A 24,248-nucleotide genomic window follows, 5' to 3' on the forward strand; every position below is an offset into this window, starting at 1 on the left:
TGAAATTGAAAATTTCTTGTTTTGGGTTATTATGGAAGCATAATCAAATCAATATAAAAATATAGAACCATACAATATTAAGTCAAGCAACAGTAAAAATATAATTAAGAATCGTTGACATTAAATTGTATCATGTTAATGTAGGTAATATCTGAGAATGAACATACGAGAAAATGACAAAACTCTAGTATTGTACAAAAAATTTATAATAAACATTTATTTCGTAACCGTTGTACCATAAGTTATACAGTACACTTACTCGGGGATCTCAAATAGATTTCGAAATGTGTCTAAAAAGCAAAAAAAAAAAAATTCCGAACATGACCTCTTTCGTCGACCATGTGTGCGATGATTTCCGGTTGAACGATAGAGTTCCTAGGAATTTTCCGCAATAAAAAAAAAAAAAGGACTCACAGAATTTCAAAACCTACAAGATCTTCGTTTTGTTCAAAACATATTATTTTTCATCCTAACAATATGTGAAAAATCTACTTCGTTACTATACATAATATAACATATTTCTTATAAATTAATTACGATGACAAACGGTAGGTATTAAAAGTATACAACTGACGAAAGCGGAAATTCCTCAATTCGTAACGAATTTATTCAGTTCTGCACTCTGTGAACCTCAAGTTAAACGTACATAGTTGGAATTTTCGTTATTCCTAATATTCATAATGATCATTATTATAATAGCAATTATTATTATTATTATATTATATCCTTACGTTTCCAATATGTGATCATCGTCTGGTTCACGGCTGCCATTAGACTCTCATTTTAAATATCGATTAACTAAATGTATTTAAGCATTTGGGTTTTATATTAACATACATTTTAACAAAATATTTGATCGGACGCACAACGCAAGGACGTTATTGATCATTTAATTTTACAGCCATTCGGGAGTTTACATCCGAATAATTCACTATAAAAATAATTTGTCGCCGCGCCTACTAAAAAGTAAGTATATACTTTATATATCAATCAATCAGATATATTTTTTTTTTTATGTGACCACATAATATATTATTATTATCGTCAGTAGGTTTAATTATAATGAATGTGTTAAACAAATCGATTCCATCTGTTCGAAATCGTTTTATATTCTGTTGCCTTATATCCTACAAAATCCATCTTAAATAATGGATTTAATCAACACACTTCTTTTTGGACATTACAAAAAATAAAATATACGTTGAAGTTATAAATTGGTAAGAGTAATAACGGCTTGAGCATAAAGACAAAGGTTAGATTTCCATCTATTCTTGTTTAGTTTTGCAAATAATTATACGAGTTTTATAAATATTTCCTCGAAAAAGTAGTCTACAAAAAAAGTATTAAAATATAGGACAGAAAAATGTTCTTTTCAATAAGCACCTACAGTTTTTTATTTCCTGGATAACTAACGACTTGATTATTTACACTTTTAGCTTGCAAACACACATAATTTATTTATCTATAAAGCGCATAAGCCAGTAGACACTAGGCTATAAATACAGCTGAAATTCAAGTTCGGATAAAATCTAATCGTTAAAAAAATTTATATTTATCTTGCACGTGTATAAAATTAATGTATTGTGACTGTCCGTAAAATATTGTTTTTTAATTAACTTTTAATTTTAACTCAGCTCATCTGCATATAAGCATATGCTTATTAGATGAACTTTAAACTTGTTTATTTAATTTTATATTTTCTATGTTATATATTTTAATTATTTCATTAAATATAACTACTATAAATTATACACAAACGTTATTAATCTAATAGCAATATGTATTATAAAAACAATCGCAATAAATCCAATACTAAAATATTATCAAAAATTATTAAAATACGCCTACTGTTCATTACGCGTCACGACAAATTTAAATAGTTTAATTAGATGTGTTTCTTTTACATTGTGTACCTATAATATTACACGACGTAAAAAGACAATAAATTAGTTTTCAGTTTTAACACCCATTTCTATCAAGCTGTACGAGTATATAACCTATAGACTATGAAGAGTATTTTTTGTCTATTATATTTCAAAGTTTAAAAAAATTACAATAATATAGTAATAAATATTATCATTATACTTATTTATGTGTTTTCATTAGGAATATGTTCATTTAATCATACTGTACGCTTTCGCTTCTTTTTTTCATTTGAAGGTAAGACGATATGACTGTATGTATGCTATGGCATTTTTCAATAAATAGTGAATTTTTGTTTAAAAATGTAACACTTTATTGCTTTTTTTCGTTAACGTTACAAAAAGTTGCATAGCAAATTATTAACGTTTTTAACAAAAACAAATATTAACAACGTTCATTTTTAATTATTTTAATTATTTCAAAGGTTATGTTTTACTTTTAAACTGTAACAGTCTCTTCGTGAAATAGTTATACAAAATTTTCAATTCAAACAAGCTATAAAATAAAAAATTAAAATTGTTTAAACTCAAAACCCGAGCTCGTTCATAATACAATTACATTTTTTTCTTGACCTTTTAGTTTTAGACAGTCCTCCATAACTTACATATTATTATTATTATTATTATTATTGGATGATATGACTGCAACGTAAATTATATTATTGTTTTTAGGCGATAATTCAAGTTTAATTTTGAAAATAGTAACTCGTGGCGTCATGAATGGTATGAATGAGGTGTTTCAGTTGATCCACAAAGAGTTCAAGTCTGGTAAGTCATTCGAAATGCATGCATAGCATTATATAATTCTTAAAGGCTATTTACTTTTTATACAAATCACATACTGTTTCATTAATCTATATTACAAGTACAAACACAATAGTTTGAAGTAATAAATTATTTTTCGTTCACAGACAACATGATCGATTCGTGGCTATTCATTAGCTCGCCATGGCCAATATGCATCATACTAACAGTCTACTTGACTTTTGTACTCAAGCTTGGTCCAACATTTATGAAAACTCGTGAACCAATCAACATTAAGTACATAATGTTATTCTACAATTTAATGCAAGTTGTGTTTAACAGCTATATTTTAGTTTATGTGAGTAAATACGAGTAGAAATCACTTTCGAAACAGCAATAAATTTTTGAATAATAATTGCACATAACAGAATTTATTAAAACACGTATACTTACAAGTCTGATAACTATACTGTCCAGTATTAGATTACATTTTATGAAAAAATTACATATTTCAAATAATTTTAAGACCATTTAGAATTTTAATGCGGTGATTAGGATCAAGATCCGTTTTAATGTTTTAACCGTATAACAAGGTTGTACTATAATACTATAAATTATTAGTATATTTTAAACAATTTTTCTTCTGATCGTCAAAATCATCTATATTATTGGCGAACCTTACTAGTTGCTGATTATATTTGGGTCCCGGGAAAAATACCCAACTAGGAAAGTGGTAATTAATTATAACTATGAGATTCAATATTTTTTCTCTATTTTTTGATTTAAAAATTGTCTCATCGGTTCTTCGACAGTTCTAATCTTGTAGTTTTTATAGTCTTATTAGGATTAATCTTAAAACACTGTGTATGTCTATGAAGTGGTCTCCACGAGTCAAAGCAACTAACTGTTTGAGATGACTCATTAATCATGTAGAACGCTTTTAAATATTTATTTATTTTATTTTATTACATATAATAATACAATTCATATTTCAGCAATTCATCACACCTGAATTACCAAGTTATTTGTGGAACTATTCATGCTATCCAGATAGTACGGGTACCAAAAATTATATCACACAAGAGGTAAGGCGCTAAAATATTTATTTTTTTTATATGGAAGCAATATATTTTGTTTACTAACTACTGATTTTCAATAATGTCTACACTTGAATGTTCAAAAAAAACACTTATCGTTATAAGTTAATAATATCATAATGATAAACTATTACAATTTCTATTTTAACGTTTACTTTAAAATGTTCTTAAAAAAGATGCAATTGTAAATACCTAAAACAAAAGAAAACATGTCTTTTAAATTAGTTTTCTTTTTCTTCTCATTTTTATATTTTTTTATCTCAAATAATTATGCTAACAAAAAAAAAATACACTTAATAAATTATTTTAATAATTTTACTTTATTAAATTAATAAAAATTACGAATTAACAAGTTCTTTGAATTTAAGTATAAAAAAATAAATAATGAGAAAATCAACAACGAATTATTCAAAAATGTCGGCATAGCATACTATTTATTTTTCTCTACATTTGGCATTTCTCATTTTATGAGGACAGTTTTTATAAGCATCAAGCTAGAAAAGTATGATCATTAACAAAATTATTATTTTTAGAATTTGAAGAAAAGGTCTTTAAAACTTCAAATCAATACTATCGAAAAAACGATTCTGAATGAAAGAGATCAGGTGAATCAGTTTACGTAACTTAAGATTATTGATATATTAAAAAACCAAATTAATTAATAAGATAGGTTGAACTTTTAATGTTCTAACTTCCACAAAAAAAAAAAAAAAATAAAAAAATTAAATGAATCGAAAATTGCATATACTTATAAACAACACAAATTTCAAATCATTTTATAATAATAATTCAGTCCAAAGAATTTAAAAGCATAAAACGTCTTAATATCTTAACTAAATAATGAGACGTTTTCGACTACCATGATCTTTCAGTTCCCGCACGGTAGTTTACTATTTTTGCTCCTGCCGATAAATGACTTGCCGGTGAACCACAGCCCGAGACACGTGGTGTTGGTGAGGACACATCACCGGATACTGTGGGTTATTATTATAGATGGATAATAATTTAAAATTAAATTAGTGGAATATATAATATTATTAATAATATGAACGTATCTTTTACGTAAACAAAATAATAGAAAGATCATTAAATATATATAAATGTAACATGTTTTTTTATATAAAAAAATATGTAGAAAGTTTTGGATAGATTACTGAGATCCCCCACTAGGATTCTGTGTACGGAATAGATGGTATAACGTTTACATGTGGGTCGATGTCACAGTGCTCCAGACATGTGTTTTTCCTAGCTTTCCTTGATCACAGATCATGAAGTCATATCCGTAACGTTGGTGCATAATGAAAATACGTAAAAATCAATATCTCGTCTTGTTATCTGTGTGGGACCAAAAGCACTGGTTCGACGAAAATATTACAGATGTATGTAGCTGAAAACGGTCGAACGATTTGCCACGGGTTAGTGCGGCGAGTAGACAACCGCCAACGGCATCGTTGGTCCATCGTCGCGATCAGCGGTAGGAGATTCTACACTCATTGGGAGTTCGCCTATTTAAGCTGCGAGCAGACGGTCACGGCAAACCCCGGCAATAGACCTCGGTGTTGTTCCCGAGCGTACTGTGGGACGGAGTGATTGGTATTAGTATTACAGCGGAGCAATTTCAGTTTCTTGCAAAGGGTGTGCAAGCATTTAAAGAGGCCAATTTTTTCCCACTACCAGGCCAAAATGTATGAATAGCAGTGATTACTGGTTAGCCACGGTGCATTCACAATATTAAAGATTAGAAAACTGAAGGCCTAGGTAGAAAGGCCATGAATCAATAACACTTAGGCCAATAGCCAATAATTTAAGATGAAAAAAATTCAGGATGTGCACTCGCACACCCTACTCATCCCCCCCCCCCCAAATAGCGCCACTGTAGTATTATCGTATGTAGAAGCCTGAATTCCAGTGACGTTACTATAACTAATATCGTTCGTTGAAATATTCGATTTCTTCAACTTTCCATTTTGTAGAGTTTGCGAAACATTTTTACAGCTTTCCAATAGTTTTTTTTTTTTTTGACTACAAAAAAACTATTATCAAAAATCTTGTATCCAATTTTCAATTGAAAATGTTATGAAATTATATATCATAGATATAGGGAATTTTCGTGATTATTATTGTTTTGTCAAAATTTAATATTGAAATGATCATACATTTTTTTTTTTTAATTAAATTCAATTTTCTTCATTGATCAATAATAGGTTTATATGAGAAATTTCATATTACATTTTCGGGACTTTTTAACAGACCAAAATTATTTTATCGACATTTTTTTTAAAAAAAAAAGCATTCAGAAAGACATTATGAAAATTTCAATTTTCTATAAATAGCTCAACAATATCTTTTGAAGACTATGCCATCTATAGTAAAAGGTAATAAACATTCAGTGAAAATTTTATGTCTCTACGATTATTATTTTTTGAATTAGGATAATACCAAAAATTCGATTGTTTTGAAAACCGGTAAGCTGTAAATGTTTCTTTATTTTTATAATTTCCCATGAGTTATTCGCAATCATTAAAAAAAAATGTAACTAACTATGCAAAATTTAGAAATCATCAGAAATATTTGATGTTTATGATGATCAAAGCAATCCTACTTGTCTAAATGATCGAAATCGTGTACACAGGCACAAAAAAAACACACTATGGTAAAACCAAAATTTATAAAAAATTTAAAAAAAAAACTTTGTTTCAATTGGTATCGAAAACTTTATGTAAAAATTAATGATAATAGATAGGTATTCATTTTATATGAAAATAAATTATTTTATTTTATTCATAGTTCAAATAGTTTTCCGGTTAATCTGTTATGCTGCATAAAAAGCAGTTTTTTGTGATTCATTGTATAACAATTTAAGGATAATATTATCTGGTTATTAAATCTTGTACACACTAATACGACTAGTTAGAATACTGTTCTTCTGTTTACCAAAACAGTCTACTGGCCGACATTGATTGTGCCACATAATATATAATATTAGTTATGGCTTATTATTTTATGTAACTACCAATTAACAAAATATTAACACGGGATTTATTTGTTTTAGCTGCACAAAGCTTCATGGTATTTTTCTGTATCAAAGATTATGGATTTATTTGACACAGTGAGTATACTGTAATAATATATATATATATATATAGACAATATTTAAAATATCAAATTATGAACATAGATTATATAAACCGAATGCCAAATCAACAAATATTATATAATAGGCAACCATTATCATACACTATACTCATTGTAAATAAATACTGCACATGTATGAATTACGATGTGTTTTAGTGGTGATAGAAGTTTGATGACCTATTATATAAAGATTATTCTTATTTAAGTTTTATTGCAACCCCGCACTGCAGTGGTGCCACGTAGGGTACCAAGTAGTCCAATTACAATGGTTTCTCGTGGGTCCAAGGGCCTACATATATTTGGAAGCCCCACTCTAGTCCTTGGAGCCGTTGGTTATCAGTAGCCGTCGTAGCAGGTTGTCCTCCGTGCTCTGTTTACCGTAACATATATACTTCGTAACCGTTTTAACATGCCTTCAAATAGGGGTCGCGGGTCTCCCCAAACCCGCATTCTACAACACGCCCCAAGAAAGAGAACAAACGCAGCTCCACTTACTCCACCCTTTCAAAGCAAAAACAAATTTACTCCGCTTCAAAACATCGACGACGAACTTGACCAAGACGGCGTTTCCACAAACGACAACGCACAGGACGCACAGGTTAGTCCCAAAATACCGCCAATTTACGTCTACGATATTTCAAATTTCGAAACATTTCATACTTCTTTATCTAATCAAACTTTTGACGAATTCTCAGTCACACATACAAAAAATTCATTAAAATTAAACCTAAGCTCAATCGAAGATTACAGATCGATTACAAAAAGTTTCAACGAATCTGAAATTAAATATCATACCTACCAATTCCAAACTGAAAAACAATTATCAGTTGTCATCAGGAACCTCCCAATTCCGATAACGGAGGAAATGATTTTCAACGAGCTGAAAGAACTTAACTTCGAAGTAGACACCGTGACACGTCTCCAAAACCGTTATAAAAATCCTATTCCAATCGTCGCCGTTCTCCTCAAAAAATCATCACCCGACATTTACTCTTTAAATAGATTGTTACACTGTGTAGTTTCCGTAGAGCCAAGAAAACCATCAACTGGCATCCCTCAGTGTACAAACTGCCAAAGATTCTCGCACACTAAAAAATTTTGTCATTTACCGCCCAGGTGTGTTAAATGCGCGGGCGACCATCACTATACCCAATGTCAAAAAATTCTAAAAACTCCTGCTAAATGCGTCAATTGCAACGGTGACCATCCAGCTAGTTACAGAGGCTGTACATTTTATAAAGATATAACAAAAAACAAAAATAAAACATTCGCTAATCCTCGCCATAACAATAATTATAGTAATTCAATGCCTAAACCGGCTAATCAGCATGTATATACTAACAAAGATAACACTAATGATCATATTACGTATGCCTCTGCATGCAAAAATAACTCCAACAGTAATTCAACTAACAACGCAGATAGCGACAACGGCTTCATGAAAACGCTCCTACCACTTATAAATACCTTCATCACTCAACTCATGCAGAAAATAATCGAAAATCTGCCCGTCATCATAAATAGCCTAAATCAAAACACTCATGGTTCCCCATAACGCAATTTTGCTAAATTGGAACGCCAACGGTATTAAATCCCAAAGGAACTCCTTAATGGCATTTCTTAACCATCATAATATTGACATAGCTTGCATAACCGAAACACATTTGTCACACACGGACAAAATTAAATTCCCCGGCTACACAATGTACCGCGCGGATCGTAACGCGCCGACACGCTCTATGGGCGGCGTAGCAATACTGTTACGCAACAAAATTAAACACCAACATTTCCCAATTCCTGTTCTTCAGAGCTTAGAAGCCACTGCAGTGCTAATTAATTTTAATAATCGATCTATTCTAATCGTCAGCGCTTATCAACCACCAAGCCGCACAATGCACATCGCCGATTACGACAAATTAATGAACCTACACAATAACATTATAATGGCCGGTGATTTAAACTCGAAACATACTAATTGGGGTTGCCGTGTCTCGAATCCAAACGGTATTAAACTACATAAATACATATCTACCTCTACATGTATAGTATCTGCACCAAGCTCACCAACTTATTTTCCTTCGGATATGAATAGACTTGCTGACATACTAGACATTCTTGTAACCAAATCAATTCAATTCAACGTCGTACAAGAATCCCTCTCTGAACTCGATTCAGATCACAATCCAGTAATAATACATTTAAATTCTCCATTGCAATTTTACCGCTCAAATGTCTCACTTTTCAAAGGTAAACCAAATTGGTGCACTTACTCAGACTATATAAATAATAAATTAATTATTCCAAAAAATATAACTACTGTCTTAGCAGCAGACAAAATTGCTGAACATTTCACCGAAGTCGTTACTGATGCTGCACGGGCGTGCTCGGTCACCTCACCCCAAAATCCAATTCAAAAAAATCACGGTTCACTACCACTGTTCATATTGACTTTAATCCAACAAAAACACATCGCCAGACGTGCTTGGCAAAACCAGAGAAACTCAGCAGCCAAAACAACGTTAAACAAGCTTACTAAACAAGTGCAAACCGCCCTTCAACAATTCCGCGTAAATTCATATAGCAAGTTCTTGTCAAATATTCATCAAAACGACTCAAGCCTATGGAAAGTCACAAAAAATCTTTTAAACCAAGAGACAAATTGCATTCCTCCTCTTCGCACTCCAACTCATCTCATAATTTCTGACGCGGATAAATGCAAATTTTTTTCGGAAAACCTTTCGAATACTTTCTCCCTGAATCAGTACGCACACAACCCTAATGATCTTAGGGTTTTAGATGTTCTGAGATCACCAAACTTCTCTGTACAAAATTCAATCAACTTTGCTACACCTGGTGAAATTAAAACAATAATCAAAAGGCTACCTAATAAAAAATCTCCTGGCCACGACAACATCACGAATCTTATGTACAAAAAACTTCCTAATAAGGCAATTATGTTCATGACTTCTCTATTTAACTCGCTCCTTCGCCTTGGTCACTTTCCGGATAACTGGAAAAAAGCAATCATAATACTCATAAAAAAACCTGGAAAAGACAAATCAGACCCCGACAGTTACAGACCAATTAGTCTGCTAACTTCGTTATCGAAGATTTTCGAAAAAGTCATCCTCTCAAGACTGCAAAATTATCTAAACTGTACAGACACAATTCCTAAATTCCAATTTGGTTTCAAAGCACATCATTCAACTACACAGCAACTCATGCGCATAACTGAACATATAAGCAACTCATATGAAAAACACTGTCACACGGGTGCCGTTTTCGTTGACATATCAAAAGCCTTTGATAAGGTTTGGCATCATGGGTTGTTGTACAAGCTCAAAATTATCAACACACCATATTACCTACTCAACTCCCTAACTTCGTTTCTATCTAACAGGCAATTTTCTGTTAAAATAAATGACAACTTTTCTTCTTTCCAACCAATCGTAGCTGGCGTCCCACAAGGATCTATACTTGGCCCAACATTATTTAACATCTACACATCCGACATCCCGCAATCACTGCACACAAACATAGCCCTCTTTGCGGACGATACTGTCATCTACTCTGAATCTCGCAACCCAGAAGCAATATCTGTACACCTACAAAACCACTTAAATACATTATCTGCCTGGTGCAAGAACTGGAAAATATCAATTAATCCATCAAAAAGCGTAAGTGTATTATTCAGTCTACGCCGTAATCCTACTCCACCACCGTTAATTTTTAACCATGAGCCAATCTCATGGAAGCCATCCGTCAAGTACCTCGGTGTAACATTGGACAAAAGATTAACCTGGTGGCCACACCTCTCAACTAAACTTCAACAAGCCTATCAACGTTTAGGGATGCTCTTCCCTATCTTAAACAGAAAGTCTTCCCTACAAAAAAACCTTTCCCTACTTATTTATAAGCAAGTACTACGTCCATTAATCACTTACGCCTGCCCTGTTTGGGGTAATTGCGCACAAACTCATCTCAAAAAACTGCAGATATTTCAAAACAAAGTCTTAAGAACGATAACTAACGCCCCATGGTTTGTAAGGAACTCAAGCATACACAAAGATCTTAAAATTTCAACCATTCAAGACCACATCAAGCTCACGGCTGTGAGCTTCTTCGAATCCATCCATAGGTCAACAGGCTCAATGCACTACCACATCAACACCAGACCACCTCCACAGCGCCGTCTCAAACGAGGTCGCCCACATGACCTAATTCCTCAAGACACTATCTAATTAATTCTCTAACTACTGTTATCATCTAATGTAAAATTGTAACTTATTTATTTATCGCACTTAATTACGCCAAAATGTATTTTATCTTTCATCTCTAGGTATAGATAGCGTAAGCTAGGAAAACCTTATTGTAAAAATTAAAAAAAAAAAAAAAAAAAAAAAGTCCTTGGAGCAAAGACTATAAATGCATAACTATTCATCTGAATCTTTAGATCGTTAAATAAAACGTAAAGAGTTAATAGTGCCAAATATGCAACTAAATATAAATATATAATAACTAATATAGATAACTTTAGTAATGTTGATTAAGTTGGTAGTTTGTATCAGGGTTCAGTAGGCAACTCCGAGATTTATTTGCTATTATGTTAATAGTTATGTAACTACAATATAAAAATAAATTATGATAAAGTAATAGATTTTTTTTGTAAAGCAAGTTAACACATATCCAATGCCTTAAATTAAATTACTAATCAAAATTATTATGTTGTAGTATAAACTTTTAAATCTTTAATAATTAATAAGTTATTGTAATTGAAAAACTGCCCTCAACAATACCAATCGGAGAAGATTTTTTTTTTGTAAAATTTTAAATTCAAACCCCCTATTAAAAAAATGTTGTACAGGAATTTTCAATATTCATAAATATATTTAAGGTAAATATGCATTTGAAAATGTATTTGGAAAAAAAATAATTTCAATCAAACAATAAATTTCAATCAAACAGTAAATAAATTTGGGGGCCCTATAATTATAATTGCACTGGTTCATGGAAAAACTGTGGGCGCCATTTCCGCACTGAATGTAGATATTATATATTTGCATTTTATAAGTATCAACAAATAAAATATAAATTTAAATATTTATTTTTTTTATATTTTTACTGTACGTTTTATTTCAACTTATAGGTATTTTTTATTCTGAGAAAAAAGGATTCACATGTATCGTTCTTACATGTTTACCATCATATTAACATGGTAGTTACTTGTTTTTTCCATTTGAGATTTATAAAAAGTAAGCATTTTCATTTATATCAGCGTTTCCCAAATTTTTTTCTGTCGGACCCCTTAGAGATAATAAAAATGATCGCGGACCCCTTAGTACAAATAAAAATTAAAAAAAATAATAAATAATAATACTTTGTATATTTTAAATTTTTCTTTCGCGGACCCCCTTCGGTATATGTGCGGACCCCTAAAGATCGTGGACCACAGTTTGGGAAACGCTAATTTATATTTTAAATTTTATTCCCGTATCAAGTTATTCTTAATAAATCATATCACAAATTACTATGGTAGTCCTACTTATACTACTGTATAGTATTCGAGGTGTCTGATTGGCATTTTTAAATCAAACACTATTGATACCTAACCATTTTAAGTTGATTTATTTTTGTACTTGTAGTTAAATTTTCAAATAATAAATAAACTTCTAACCTAAGGGATGATAAAATAATATTGGCTTTTTAATGGTGTTTCCTTTTTCGGAAAATAATTTCGTGCAAGATCACTTTACATTTAAAAACATAATATCAACACAAGTTTGTTTCAGAAACATTTTTAGTCCAATAATTTATGATTGCTTTAAAATTGAAAACGCCTATTGTAGTGTAATTTTCTTCAATTTTAATATCTCTAATTCCCGTCTCATTTTAATTTAGTTTACACTGAGAACTCAAACTATTTCATATTAAATTTTTTAATATAAGATTAAAATTAATATCCATCTTGCACATAAAACATTCATTTATATTTATATAACAAAAAAAAAATATACTTATATTATTTTTTACATTTTGTTAGATAATATTCATATTTTATTATTTTACTAGTTCCGAACAGTTAAATTAACTAAGAAAAACTATATCCAGATTTTTTTTTTTTCATAGTAACGATTGAGTGTATAATATTTCTTTATTAATAATTTTAATTTATTTTGATTTTGATATGGATCAATTAACATGAAACGTAACATCTCGTCCATTTCCAGTAAAATAATTTGTGTTATAATTCACTTCCAAATCTTATTATAATAATAATGAATACGACATTAATAACTATCGTAATGTGAGTACTTGTGTTGTTCAATGTTTTTTTTTTTTGTTTTTGTATTGTACAAATTTATATATAGTACTAAGAAATACACTCGAAATTGTTTTTACAAATCATGCTGTCGGTTTTGAATTGATATAAATTATAATATGTATATATAATATTAAGATGGTTTACAGGCGAAAACGCTGCATTAGGGACCATTGTCAATTCGTTCGTTCACATAGTAATGTACAGTTACTATTTCCTTACGGCACTAGGACCAAACGTCCGAAAACATTTATGGTGGAAGAAATATCTGACGTGTATACAAATTGTAAGTATAACATTACCCGATTAAGACGTTAACTGCTTTATTCTAGTTACTGTCCAATTAATAACGTTATGTTTCCAGATACAATTCATTATCGCCATAACGTACTGCATAAGCCTGTACGCGTTTGACTGCACCTATCCCAGATTATTTATTGTTTACGTATTTGCAGATATCGTTTTATTTCTCTACATGTTTTTAAAGTTCTACAAAAAAACGTATAAACCAATCGATAAAACCCAATGAACACCGAAACTAACTCTATGTAGACGTGTTTATACATCGTTCACATACCACAAATTAATTAATAAATAAATACATTTATAATTAATTTATTATTAAATTAATACGATAATATTAATTGTATGTCCTTCAATTCGATATATTGATGTGTTTTAATAACCTATCCTTTTTATTTTCGTATTAAAGTGAACAGTAATGTATGATCTTCTTGAACAATAATTTATAATTAACTTTCATTATTCAAAGACTTAAATAATTTATATTATAGAACAATCATACACGTAGAATATTTTAAATTTAAAATGAAAGGGAATCGATCAACATTTTATACTTGTTTTGGGAGGAGTATTTTATATTTTTCGTTTATTTTGTGCCTTCTACTTTAATTTTAACTTGAGATCAAATTACAAAGTACAACAAGTAAACTAGTTTAATAGTAATTTTTAAACGTTCATTTAAAATCTCTCAATGATTAATATCCATGTAACCATAGCTTAGATCTAGCTGTAAAAAAAAAGTTTAATAAAACTATTACAGCATTCAAAAAACTATAGATTATTGATTATTATTTAACTTCGCCTTTAGATTGACGAGATGGACGAGATTGACCAATTTAGTAATATTAAGGATAATATTCTTTATTATATTATTAATTTTATTGTAAGAAAACTACATAAAATTATTGTACAATGTGCATAGACAATAATATAAAACAAACAAGTGAACTTAACTTTAGTCATAAATATTTTTATTCTATATTAATTAATGTAAAAAATAGAAGAAGGATTATAAAAGAGTTTGAATAGTGTTTTGAAATTAGTTAAATACATTGAAAATTTGTTAACCAAACTAACCTGCTATTTTAATTATATTATGCCTGGTTAATCTGTAAAAATAATAATCTCAATCAAAAAATTTTTGGAATTATAATCATAATTTAATTATGATTATAATTTCAATAGTTTACAAAATATGACCAGTTCCAATAATTCATTTTGCAAAATCATAAATTAGATTTAGTAAGTAACATTAATCTGTAAAAAATACTTAAAAATTCAACTACAATATGTCGGTAAAGCAAAAACTTAAAATATTGTTTGTAAACGACATCAATTAACTAAATTATTTTTTTTTAATAATATGTAATAGGTACTTTATGTCTATATTATAAACTAATATGTGAAAAACGTTTATATCATGAAAAATATAGTATTTGTGATAAACATTGTTTTTTCCCCTTTAAATATATTTAACTTTTATATTTTCTCATTTATTTAAATTTTACTTATTAAAGAAATAGTGAGAATAGTACCCAGCAAGTATTTAATATTTTTTTGCCAACCGAAAACATGGTGGATGTAAGATAGTATTAACAACAATAATACTGATCACTAAGGCTGTGATTTATATGCAATAAAATATAATATGCATTTTATTTATCAAAATATACAAAAATATGCAAAAACAAGTTTTTATAATTTCTAGAATTATTATTTATCATAGCTTGTTATTATTACATTAAATATTATTTTAAACTAATATAGTTTATAAGTCGTACTAATGAAATACTTCTATACTGTCTCAAAATATGTATTAGAGACCTACACGGGCCAGACCCTTAAACATTAAATCCAGGCTGAGCCAGGATTTTTTTCAAATATGACATGGACTCCGGGCCGGGCTTTCAAATTTTTAAATCTATTACGGTCCGGGCTGAGTTTTTTCAGAATGTAAAAAAACTTGTACAAAAATTAAATTTTAGTGTTAAAACATTCATTAGGGTCAAGCCGGGCTTTGAAATATATCTTTAAAGCTTTAGGCTCGTTTCACAGCCGAACATTCATATGGGGCGTTTTTCAATTTATATTTTTTAAGTACATATTAACCGATCACAAAAACCCATACACTCCCTCATCAGTTCTACGTATGAACTTAATTATTGTAATTTTAAAATTTCGTGGACGATACGCACGACTATGAAATGGACAGTGTTGGGAATAGATAATGCAAAATGTATCTAGATAAAGATAATAGATAAAAAATTAAAATATCTAAATAAAGATAAAAAAAGATATTTTCAAAAAATGTTACTTTTTGGTCAATATTTCATATTCTAATAATATCTATGAAGACTCAATTATAATCATTATTATCAATAGGTACCTAGTGTTTAATGTTTGTTATAGTAATGTAGTGTACCATTAAACAGTATTTATATATAATGTACAATATTAAATTATAGTTAATCACTAAAATGTTACACAAAAAAAAAAAAAAAAATGAAAATTGCTCTGTACGTATCAGGATGAATACAGAATACATAAAAATTATTTTAAATTAACAGTATTGTTTTCCATATAATATTAATTTGATGATATTCATTATTCTATAAGTAGTTATGACTTTACAGGTTCCACGAGTGAAGTTATGACTATTCAGCATATGAGTTACATGTGAATACTAAAATCAAATAAGTACTATATTTGGAACTTCCGTAGAAAAATAAGAAATTAAGTTTAAAAATACTAAAAATATTTTCCCGACGTGAAAATACAAACAAAATGTCATACCAAGAAATAATAATTGCTTATTAATAATACACAAATTATGATTATGAATAAAAAATCTATATATATAAAAGAAAGTCGGGTTAGTTACAGAATTTATAATTCAAGAACAGCTGGACCGATTTTTATGATCTCTGATTTTTTGGATTCGTTTCCGTACAAGAATAAAAATAACTTTAATCTTGACAAGAATACAGACAATTATCTAGATAAGTAAAAATTTTATTTTAGATAAGTAATTAGATAACTTAACGTTAATTATTTAGATAATATAAAAGATGACAAAAAATCTACCTAGATAATTTATCTAGATAAGTCCCAACACGGGAAATGAACCTTAGACGTCAACAAAAAATTTGGATCTGGCCCGTGCAGGCCTCTAATAAGTACGTTGTTAAATAATGTGTAGATAATTATATTGGTCGCCCGACGAAGGTAAGATTAGATTTGTAGTATATTGACGATGATTCGAAAAATAAACGTTTATTAAATAAATACCATTTAAAATTGACACCCAGATAGCAATTGTGTGATGATAATAATATAATATTATTATTATTACAGTACATAAATAATATTATATAAAATATGTTATTGTAATAACATAATTTTCTTATTAATATAATATCGTTTCAGTAATTCAATAATAATATTTTTTTTATACAGTAATACAAATATTATTTTAAGTATTTTATAATATAATTGTTATAATATTTTTTCCGTATTTAATTATTAATAATATTATAATATATTTTATGCATGGTAATAATAATAATAATAATAATAAAGTTATCATAATATAATTATTATAATATTTTTGGTAAAATTAGTTAATAATAATATTTGAATGTTTTCAACATACGGTATTATATTAATACTATTTAATTATAATTAAGTAATGGCAGGGACGGCATGAGGGGAGGGTTCTGATTTAATTGAACTTAAAATATTTTATTAATAGAAATTATAAGACTCAATATTTATTTTGCCCAGGGCCTCGCAAACTCTAGCACAGTTATTGAGTAAGGGCATTGATTATAAAATAGAATCTATTCTATAATCAATGGTAAGGGTATATATAAAGTGAAATACCTTGCTTTTAAAATACAGATTAGGCATAATAATAAATATTACTACGCATAAAGATGAATAAGAGTGTACCTAGCTATTTATAGGTACATTGATTTTAAAAATTTTTGTCAAACGTGTTTGAAAAGTGTATAATCAGTAACCATTAATCAGCATTTATAATTTATGTTGGCACTTGGTGTACGTGCGGGATCGTCGCGAGTCACTCATCTCTCCAAGTTGCAATATGTAGTATGTACCCTATTGTTATTCTATAAATATATTTCCAGTAACGGACTCTTATCGTACGGGATCGTCACACGTCTATCGTCTCTCCAACTCACAATACGTACCCTACCAATGGTTTTACCTATTATTCTATAAATAAATATATTTCAGTAACGGGCTTTTAATTCTTATAAACATTTTGTGGATGTATTTGTAATTCTGGTGCCGCTGTTTGTAGTGTGTTTGTGTCAATTTGTCAAGTCACACTTGAATATTTGATTGTGTTAGCCAATTTGACATCGCCATCGCTAATATTATTATACTGATTGAAGTGTACAGTGTAGTATGTGCACGTAATATTTTAAAATTCTTAGTCGTCTTTGACACTATAGTATTATACTTATACTAGTATTATAGTTTTGTGTTTCAACTTGATCGAGATCTAAGGTAAGCTATAATATAAAATATTCGTTTTGCATGCTAGCGTATTACTTAATATTTTAAATTTTTGTATAACCACACGAAGATAATAGTGTGCAACTAATTATTATATGTATTTGTATCAAGTCCGTATCTAGAAATTTTTTTCAGGAGGGGTCCAAAACATATATAACTATATTATAATTTTATTGGATTTAGATTTTAACTTTTCATATTTGGATAAAAATAAGACGGAAAAAGATTTAACCTTGGTAAATTATACTTAAGTAAAATCCAATTATCCAATATAGTATCATACTAGTGTGACTTGCTCGATATAAAACCATGAGTAATAAGTTATAACAATTCTTTACCATAATCATTCTATCAATACAGTATATTGTACTGTACTGAGTATGACCGCACATTTTCCACAGTAAGGAGGCCACTTTTAAATCTAAATTCCTGGCCTTAAAATCTGTTTAAAATCAGACTCCACATCAACCATTATAAAACTAAGTGGTTGTATTACTGTATTAGTTTACATTTGTTAGCTGTAGTTAAATTTAATAAGAGTAATATTTACCTATTTCTAAAATATGTTATTATTAAATGATAAATTTTAGGCAATTATAATCTCTAGTTATTCACTGTTCAATTATTGTTTTTCATTACCTACCTAAACTAAAAATTATGCATTTTTTGGGTTCATTTTATTTACCTATTTCTTATTTTTACAGTTTTTTAATTAACTATTAGGTACCTATTTGTAATAACTAATAACTATTTTATTACTGTATTTTTTTAATGTTCAATGATAGTATCTATTCTATATAAATAACAATTAGTTGAAAAATGTTTGAATTCTAAAACCTTAAAATTGTAAAATTGTATTATTAATTATTCCTAAAAGCAATGTTATAAAATAGGTTTATAAAAAAATGTTTAAACATCAGATAAGTTCTCGTTCCAAGAGAAGAAAAATTAAAGAAGAGATAGGCACTTTTAATTTGGATACTGCTCCAGAACCCTACAGTCGTTTAAGTATATAATATAGGTTATCATATTATAATTAATAATAATATGTACCTAAGTATTTTCTGATTAATTTTATTTTTACTATTTTTACTTAGGTATTTCATCATTAGATTTAGAGTCTCAACCAGTAGATAGGTAGTAGTTTAGTTATAAACATGCCAATAACAAACAGTTGTCATCATAAAGTGTAATTTGTGAAAAATAGACAACATACTTTTAGTTCAGATATTGAAGAAAATCCTATTAGGCCTGAGATATTTGATAAACAACAATATTCAAATGTATCAATTGATGACATAGAGCTAAATAATTATTCAATTGAGTCAGAATTAATACAGTGGGTTTTACATAATAACATAACTCATACTGCACTCAATGGAGTTTTAACAATTTTAAAAAAACACAAATGGTTTTCTTGTCTGCCAAAAGACACTTTTGTTAAAATCAAAATCTGTCAAACGCAATAGCATTAAAAAAGTCAATCCTGGTACATACTATCACTTTGGTATTGAAAATAGTATTATACGCCATTTTTTAGATAGTTCTTCAAATGAAGAAATTAAACTAGTCGTAGGTATTGATGGATTACCTATTTCTAAGAGCAATTCTACTCAATTTTGGCCAATATTGGCATACATACGTTCAACTTCGAATCATGTTTTTCCTATTGGAGTTTATTGTGGGACACAAAAACCTATTGACAGCAATGAGTATCTAAAAGACTTTGTCGCTGAAGCTGAACGATTAATTTTAAATGGTATTTACATAAATGGCAAGTTTTATAAAGTAGTGCAGGATGTTGTTTGTTGTGATGTTCCGGCAAAATCATTTATTTTAAAAATTAAAGGACATAATGGATTTTAATCGTGTACACGTTGCAAAATTGAAGGGGAATATATTAAAAACCAGTTGTGCTTTCCTTATTCTGAACCATCTAACCGACCATTTGAAATAACACATCATGATTATGTTCAACGAGCTCAAATTAGTCATCATGTGTTTTCTAATAATTCCTGTTTTGTAGAAATACCCAGATTTGATATTGTTAAAGGTTTTTCATTAGATTATATGCACTTGGTCTGTTTGGGTATAATCAAAAAACTTCTTATGTTGTGGATGAAAGGCTCTTTAAATGTTCGTTTGCCATCATGGAAAATTAATCAATTATCTGAACTAATAATTAATTTAAAACCATTTTTTGTTTGCGAGTTTTCTAGAAAACCTAGAACATTAATTGAAGTAGCTTGTTGGAAAGCAACTGAGTTTAGGTATTTTTTATTATATATTGGACCAATAGTATTAGATAAAGTGTTGAGTGATCACTGTTTTAAAAATTTTAAAGCTTTAAGTGTAGCTATAACTATACTTTTAACACCAGGTCTTAGTGAATTTGTCCAATATGCAAGAAATCTTTTAGAAGATTTTATAAAATCGTTTGAACAAATTTATGGACAACATTTGGTATCTAGTAATATTCATGGCTTAATCCATTTAGTTGACGATTATAAAAAATGACAATGAGATAGATTCTAAAATTGTTAGTTTACCTTTGAAGAAATTATTTAAAGAATTTATTTTTATTAAATTAGGTAAATTTTTTTCTATAATAACTTGAACTTCAAACAATAATAATTACTAATTATTAATTAAGTTTTAAAAATAATAATTGTTAATATATTGTAGATCACGAGTTCTCAACCTGGGGGGCGCGCCCCCCTAGGGAGGCGTGACAAAATTTCAGGGGGGGCGTGAAAATGTTGAAAAAGAATACGAAAAATGAAAACGTTGCCGTTTTCTACGCCGTGCATTGCTGGTGTGTTAATCGCCGCCGGGGTCGATCAATAGACATACACCGAGCGATTATTATGATTTTATAAGATTATACAAATCATATATTTATGCTCTTTATATATGCCCATGTTGTAGATAATAACATCTGAGATTAATAAATTTGTTTCATGGGGATAATATTCATCCAAAACTAAATAAAGAAAAACTGAAAGGTAATTATTTTATTGACTAACTATGTAATAACCTTGATTCTTATCAATTAAAAATAAAATAAAAGACTACTGATTAGAAAAAAAAAATTACATTAATTAATTATCAATTTTTGTAACATGCTGTTTATGTACCTATGTATACGTAGCATATTAAAATTGTTTATTAATTTAATTTAACTTTTAGTTTAATTAGCCAATAAAAATGTGGAGAATAATCAGTTTTGATTATGAAAATTCAGTAGAGGCTGTTCCTTCACACTTGATGAAAAATAACATGTGCGCCTGGCCAAAAAAAGATGTTAAAAAGCATATACAACGTAGGACTAATCCAAATAAATTTGATTTTAATTATTTTAAATCAAGAATTTTGAAAAAAGGCATTGGTAAATATTTTATTAATAGGAAAATTGTTTTTATTTTTTACTAATTATTTACTTAATAGGAACATTACATGAAGCTAGAGATAAAGTTAAATTAGCAGAGGATACAAGTGACCTATCTAATATTGAAAATTCAAAATGGAAAAAAAAAATAACGGCTATAAATTTAGAACCTCCTCAGTATATTGAAAAGTTACATAAAAATAAACGAAATGGTAAATATCTATTGAATATTTACTTTTTATATACATGATTTAATTTATACAAGTACTTAAATAATATGTATTGTTATAATTATTTTAATAACTAGTTAATTGTCTTTTTAGATGATTTAGATGCTAGGAAGGTAGATTATGATACTTCAATAACAATGATGACCACCCAAATTGCAGAAAACAGATACTAATTATAGTATATTTACCTTTTTTGTTTTAATAAATTGGTTATAACTATTAAAGTTTTCATTTTGTAATTCATTTGCAGATTTTGACCACGAGTTAGATTATAGTTATAAAGAAAGCAGTACAATAGAGAATTATAAGACCCAATCGTTAAAATTTAAACTAAATATGCCTGGTTTTAGTTTCTCTGATGAAGGTATATTATAATAATTGAAGCATATATATATAAAGCTTTTATTTATTGATATTCAATTATGTTGTTTTAAGATAATGATGTTCAGATGTCAGATTGCCTTCAAAAATAAAAAGAACTCTTTTTAAACCAGTAAGTACATAAATTCAAGGTATTTTACTATTTATATTTGATACTCTAATTTAGTTAAAAATTATATTTTATTATATAACACATTAAATTTATATATTATTAACAGAGAATTTGTCTTCATAGACTACTCCAGAAAGTACTCATGAAATATCATCCATAATCTATACAACATCTTCTCCATTTGAGGTCACACTACAAGACAACTACCAATCATTAATCCCTGTTGTGCAAGAAGAAATAGTGTTACGAGGTAAATATGTTACCTGTTAAATTATTTAATGGTCATGACTTATGACTGAGTATGTATTATATATTACAATATAACTCATTGTTTTCCTTAAATTATATTGATACCAAAAAGTTATCCAATCTTTGTCATAAACCATCTACACCAATTAAACACAACTTTAATAATGATTTAGAACTCAAAAACATAATGCCTAAACCATATACATCTAAACAATACAATAATTATATTTTTAAAGATTTTATTAAATTAATTAATATTTATAAGAATTAATAATGGTCTATTAATTTGTTTAAACATAGTATTTTCCCCCATTACAGATATATTGAAGAGGATATTAAATGTGGTATTAAAGATAAGATATGATGTATAGTCCATTCAACAGAAGCAGATTGAAATGGAACATACTCTAACAGATACAATACAACAAGTAAATGAAACCAAAGGCTCCATCCCCAAAATATATCAACAGAAGGAGAAGATTTTTATTTGATGATCCCCATTACGGATGAAGAACAATTATTTATTTTTGAAGAGAAACTTTTGGAAAAGTCTTATAAATCATGTGTTGTTAGTGAAAATATGTATAATATTTTTAATTTTCATGAATTATTCTTTTATTAACAGTTTTAATTGTATGAAAATTAAGAGAAATTTATAAATGAAAATTATCAAACACATTTGTATAGGTAAATGAGCTCAAACGTCTTCAAAAAAAAAAGAATTTAATTCTATGGTACGAGGCTTACTAAAAGCACTTTTTAATGATGATGTCTTAAAAGAATATTTCTGTTCACTAAGATCATGTGCAATAGTTTTTGGTGAGTGCTTTCTTATAATATGTTATGTTATTTTTTTCCAGTTCAACTATATAGTTAATATTCCATGACAAGTTAATAATCCACATATTTTATTACAGAAACCATTAGAAAAATGAAAAACTTCCAAAGTTCGACTAATGCAGCTATTGAAGATCCAATTAAAAAATATATTACTGGTGCTGCATTTAGAAAATCTTCTAAAAATATAGATTAACAACAAATTTAAAATTGCCATATTATTCTATTTAAACAAACATTTTAAAGATGTAAAATACTTATTTATTAATCTCAATTAAGTACATATTTGTATTATATTATTACTAAGTGTGTTATTTTTTTTTATGTTACTTTATAGGATTAGCCTATAACTATTCTTTTAAAAGCTATACATTTATGTTTTCCTTATTTTAAATAAAAGAGATATTTAAGAAATATTTTTTGTTTACTGGCTGCATTTTAATATAAATATCCATACAGTCTTGAAATGGTATGTAATAATAGCTATAATATGTTAAACTGAAATGTACAGCAGGGAATAAGTATTAATAGAAGCTCATTGGCAACTGTTATCTCTATAGCCTAAGGTATGGCCTAAGCTTATGGAAAAGTTATAGGAAAAGCTTTTTACAAAATTCATAAAAAGCTTGAGTCAAAATACTGCTATCATTTTGTAAGCAGAAAATGTAAAAAAATATATTCAAATTTTTAGCTAAATGTTAGGCTTAAAAAACGTAACATTAATATTACAAAAACTTGTTGAATTATTATAATGTATTAATGAGAATGGAAAACAATTAAAAAATTATTATTTTGGAATATTATAATGATATAGTTCTTAAATTGTTTTTATAATATCCTACAAATATTATAATAATGATGGTATTGTAGCCAAAAAATATAATTATAATATTATTATCACACTTTTGTACTTAATTTATAATGAATTAATATTGCTTAAATAATATTACTCATTTCAAGTGAAATGTCGTAATAACGTTATTATATTA

General features: G+C 28.2%; 1 protein-coding gene and 1 pseudogene across 3 annotated transcripts; both read left to right on the forward strand.

Annotated features, from left to right (window-relative positions):
* The first annotated feature begins 843 nt into the window (after positions 1–843).
* LOC112688097 (elongation of very long chain fatty acids protein 4-like) lies at positions 844–13,975 on the forward strand. Of its 3 annotated transcripts, XM_025561120.1 has the most exons (10): positions 927–966; positions 2,107–2,160; positions 2,595–2,690; positions 2,834–3,024; positions 3,662–3,751; positions 4,297–4,368; positions 6,816–6,872; positions 12,045–12,150; positions 13,367–13,503; positions 13,582–13,975. In XM_025561120.1, the coding sequence occupies exons 3-10, from the start codon at positions 2,639–2,641 to the stop codon at positions 13,744–13,746; spliced, it is 870 nt and encodes a 289-aa protein (XP_025416905.1). In that variant the 5' UTR covers positions 927–966; positions 2,107–2,160; positions 2,595–2,638; the 3' UTR covers positions 13,747–13,975. The 3 variants fall into 3 exon arrangements, with proteins under 3 accessions (XP_025416903.1, XP_025416904.1, XP_025416905.1); XM_025561118.1 differs by lacking the exon at positions 2,107–2,160 and having other exon boundaries at positions 844–966; positions 13,582–13,972; XM_025561119.1 differs by lacking the exons at positions 2,107–2,160; positions 4,297–4,368 and having other exon boundaries at positions 844–966; positions 13,582–13,969.
* A 3,710-nt stretch (positions 13,976–17,685) lies between these two features.
* On the forward strand, positions 17,686–23,486 carry LOC112688093 (annotated as a pseudogene).
* Positions 23,487–24,248: the final 762 nt, after the last annotated feature.

The sequence above is a fragment of the Sipha flava genome, unplaced genomic scaffold (assembly GCF_003268045.1).
Source record: "Sipha flava isolate LNK unplaced genomic scaffold, YSA_version1 378_pilon_pilon, whole genome shotgun sequence".
Lineage (NCBI taxonomy): Eukaryota > Metazoa > Arthropoda > Insecta > Hemiptera > Aphididae > Sipha > Sipha flava.